Source organism: Aricia agestis, chromosome 7 (assembly GCF_905147365.1).
Source record: "Aricia agestis chromosome 7, ilAriAges1.1, whole genome shotgun sequence".
Classification (NCBI taxonomy): domain Eukaryota; kingdom Metazoa; phylum Arthropoda; class Insecta; order Lepidoptera; family Lycaenidae; genus Aricia; species Aricia agestis.
In genome coordinates this window covers 11819344-11821629 of record NC_056412.1, presented here as the reverse complement: position 1 = coordinate 11821629, position 2286 = coordinate 11819344, and the positions used below count along the sequence as shown (strand labels likewise).

Below are 2286 nucleotides of genomic sequence, written 5' to 3'. Positions count from 1 at the left end.
AAAAGCAACCCTAGCATAACCACAGTAGAAATGCGAAAGAATAGAAAAAACTGTGGAGATAAACTGAAGATACCGTTCCAATCTTTACCGCTGCTAACCGCGACCGACAAAAAAATCAAATATAATGCCACTTTATGACATAGACCCCCTTACTAATAAACACTGTATAAGCTGTGAATAGTTATACAGTGTTTTGTCTTCTTCAATCCAATTAAAAATGTCACTTGTGTGACAGGAACAAAACACTGTATAACTATTCAAAGCATGGTCCATGGATAACGTTTAAGTTATCTTCATACAAAGGCACCGCGCGCGGCTTGTATGTGTACGCCATAGTATCAATGCGTCGCGCGTCGCCACGTACGGCACACAACAAAATCTCGGCGAGTTTTATAAGGCTGATACCGCCGAGATTTTGTTGTGTGCCGTACGTGGCGAGGCATTGATACTATTGCACACACATACAAGCCGCGCGCGGTGCCTTTGTATGAAGATAACTTACTTCCCCTCCTTTTACTATGTCAGAACGGTACCTTCAGTTTATCTCCACAGAGTTTCTATACTTTCGCATTTCTACTGAAAGCAATTTGTGTAAGAAATTATTATAACTGTGCAAATAACTATCAAATAGTAGTAGCTGGATGTTATGAAAAAGAAAAGTGTTTTGTTAATTTTATTCTATAACTACAAAAAAGCACATCGCTAATTAATATGAATTTATAATCTTTCTCTTTCTCATTTGGTCTAGCCACTTATCAAGCTGTTCTTGTGGTGTGAGAGGATTTCGAAGGTAATAATCTTTTGGTGGTTTTCCTTCTTCAAGTCTAACAAAGTAGTGACTGTATGTGTAGCGAACCTCACCCATGCGTTGCCTAGCATGTCTCCTAAGTCCCTTTACCACTGCGCCCTTATTAGAGAATGATTCCGCTGAAATAAAAAGCATATTTTTTAAAAGAAGCTTTAAAACTGCATAACTTTAGAAGTAAACAGTGTTTATGAGATAATATGTCGCAAAATAAACTTTTAGTTTATAAAAAAACAACGATAGAGATTCAAAATCTTACCAATCCATAGATTGCTCTTAAACTCAACATTGTGTTCGGTAACTGCACGTTCCTGGGCTTCTAAAATAGCTTCTTTAACAAAGGCTGCACCTTTCTTGTGCACAAAACTAAGCTGTTTAATAGCTTCATCCACAGTCATTCCTCTAACAAAAGAAGCGACATACCATAGTTTTTCAGGGCTGTACTTTATGTTTGTTTTTTGATGACACACAAACTAAAATAAAACACATTCATTGAAACACAAGGAAGTCGTATAATAAAAATTATCAAAGTACTTATAAAACACATACGGCTGGTCTCCTTTCCTCCCCTATTTCTTGAGGGGGGTAGATTTTTTTATTGTATTCTAAAAACCTTTTCGGAACAGTTGATTTCGACCATGCCTCTGATGTTGATGTCGTATGAAATCCAGAGCTCGTAGCGCGACCAATGTTAACGGAAATAGTTTTTAAAATATTATTCATACTGTATCTGTATTTAGTCACTAATTTAATAATAAAATTTTACTTTAAATATCAAATTTAACCTAAAAAAATAACAAGATTGACATTTGGCTCAGGGTGACCATATTTAAATTACAGATCCTGCCAAACTTTTGTCAAAAAACTGCCAAATCCTGCCAAAGCCTGTAGTAAAAAATGCCCAAATACTGCCATCTTTATTTACTGTTGTTTTAAAGTGAGAAAAGTAAAAATACACATATAATATATTGCATATTTTATTAGATTAAACATTCGCATCGTCTTCTTCCATTTCTTCATCTTTATACATAGATTTGTTCATGCGATTCAAAATTTATTTTGTAGGTTTGAAGGAAAATTTGCAATCACTATGCTCACCATTTATGCAACATAGATGCAACATGTTTGTTTATAAAATCGGCCAAGTGCGCGTCGGGTTCGCTCACGAAGGGTTCCGTAGCGTTACAGAGAGAAATCAGAAAGTACTTAGGCAAAAAATTGTGTTTTTTTATGGGATCAAGTATTTTTTTTATTAAAATTTTATTATTAACAATAATTAAATTACAAATATAATTAAGAATTTTGTGAAAATTTAAAACCCCTTACTAATAAACGCTGTATAAGCTTTTAATACAGTGTTTTGTCTTCTTCAATCCAATTAAAAATGTCCCTTGTGTGACAGGAACAAAACAGTAAACACTGTATAACTATTCATAGCTTTTTTTATTTGGTAATATTAATTTGAATAACTACCACCAGAT

At 34.1% G+C, this 2286-nt stretch overlaps 1 protein-coding gene across 1 annotated transcript; it reads right to left on the bottom strand.

The window, feature by feature from the left end:
* Positions 1–660: 660 nt before the first annotated feature.
* On the bottom strand, positions 661–1571 carry LOC121728704 (39S ribosomal protein L22, mitochondrial). The gene is made up of 3 exons (XM_042116941.1): positions 1355–1571; positions 1065–1278; positions 661–927 (listed from the first exon to the last, which is right to left on the bottom strand). Exons 1-3 carry the CDS (start codon positions 1526–1528, stop codon positions 707–709), a joined length of 609 nt encoding a protein of 202 aa, XP_041972875.1. The 5' UTR covers positions 1529–1571; the 3' UTR covers positions 661–706.
* Positions 1572–2286: the final 715 nt, after the last annotated feature.

Bases quoted from the DNA above. Each gene is read 5' to 3' on its own strand.
- LOC121728704 (XM_042116941.1), bottom strand. From the start codon at position 1,528: ATGAATAATATTTTAAAAACTATTTCCGTTAACATTGGTCGCGCTACG. The intron at 1,279-1,354 runs GTATGTGTTTTA...GTTTTATTTTAG, and splicing joins GGGAGGAAAGGAGACCAGCC to TTTGTGTGTCATCAAAAAAC. The intron at 928-1,064 runs GTAAGATTTTGA...TTTTTATTTCAG, and splicing joins TAAGAGCAATCTATGGATTG to CGGAATCATTCTCTAATAAG.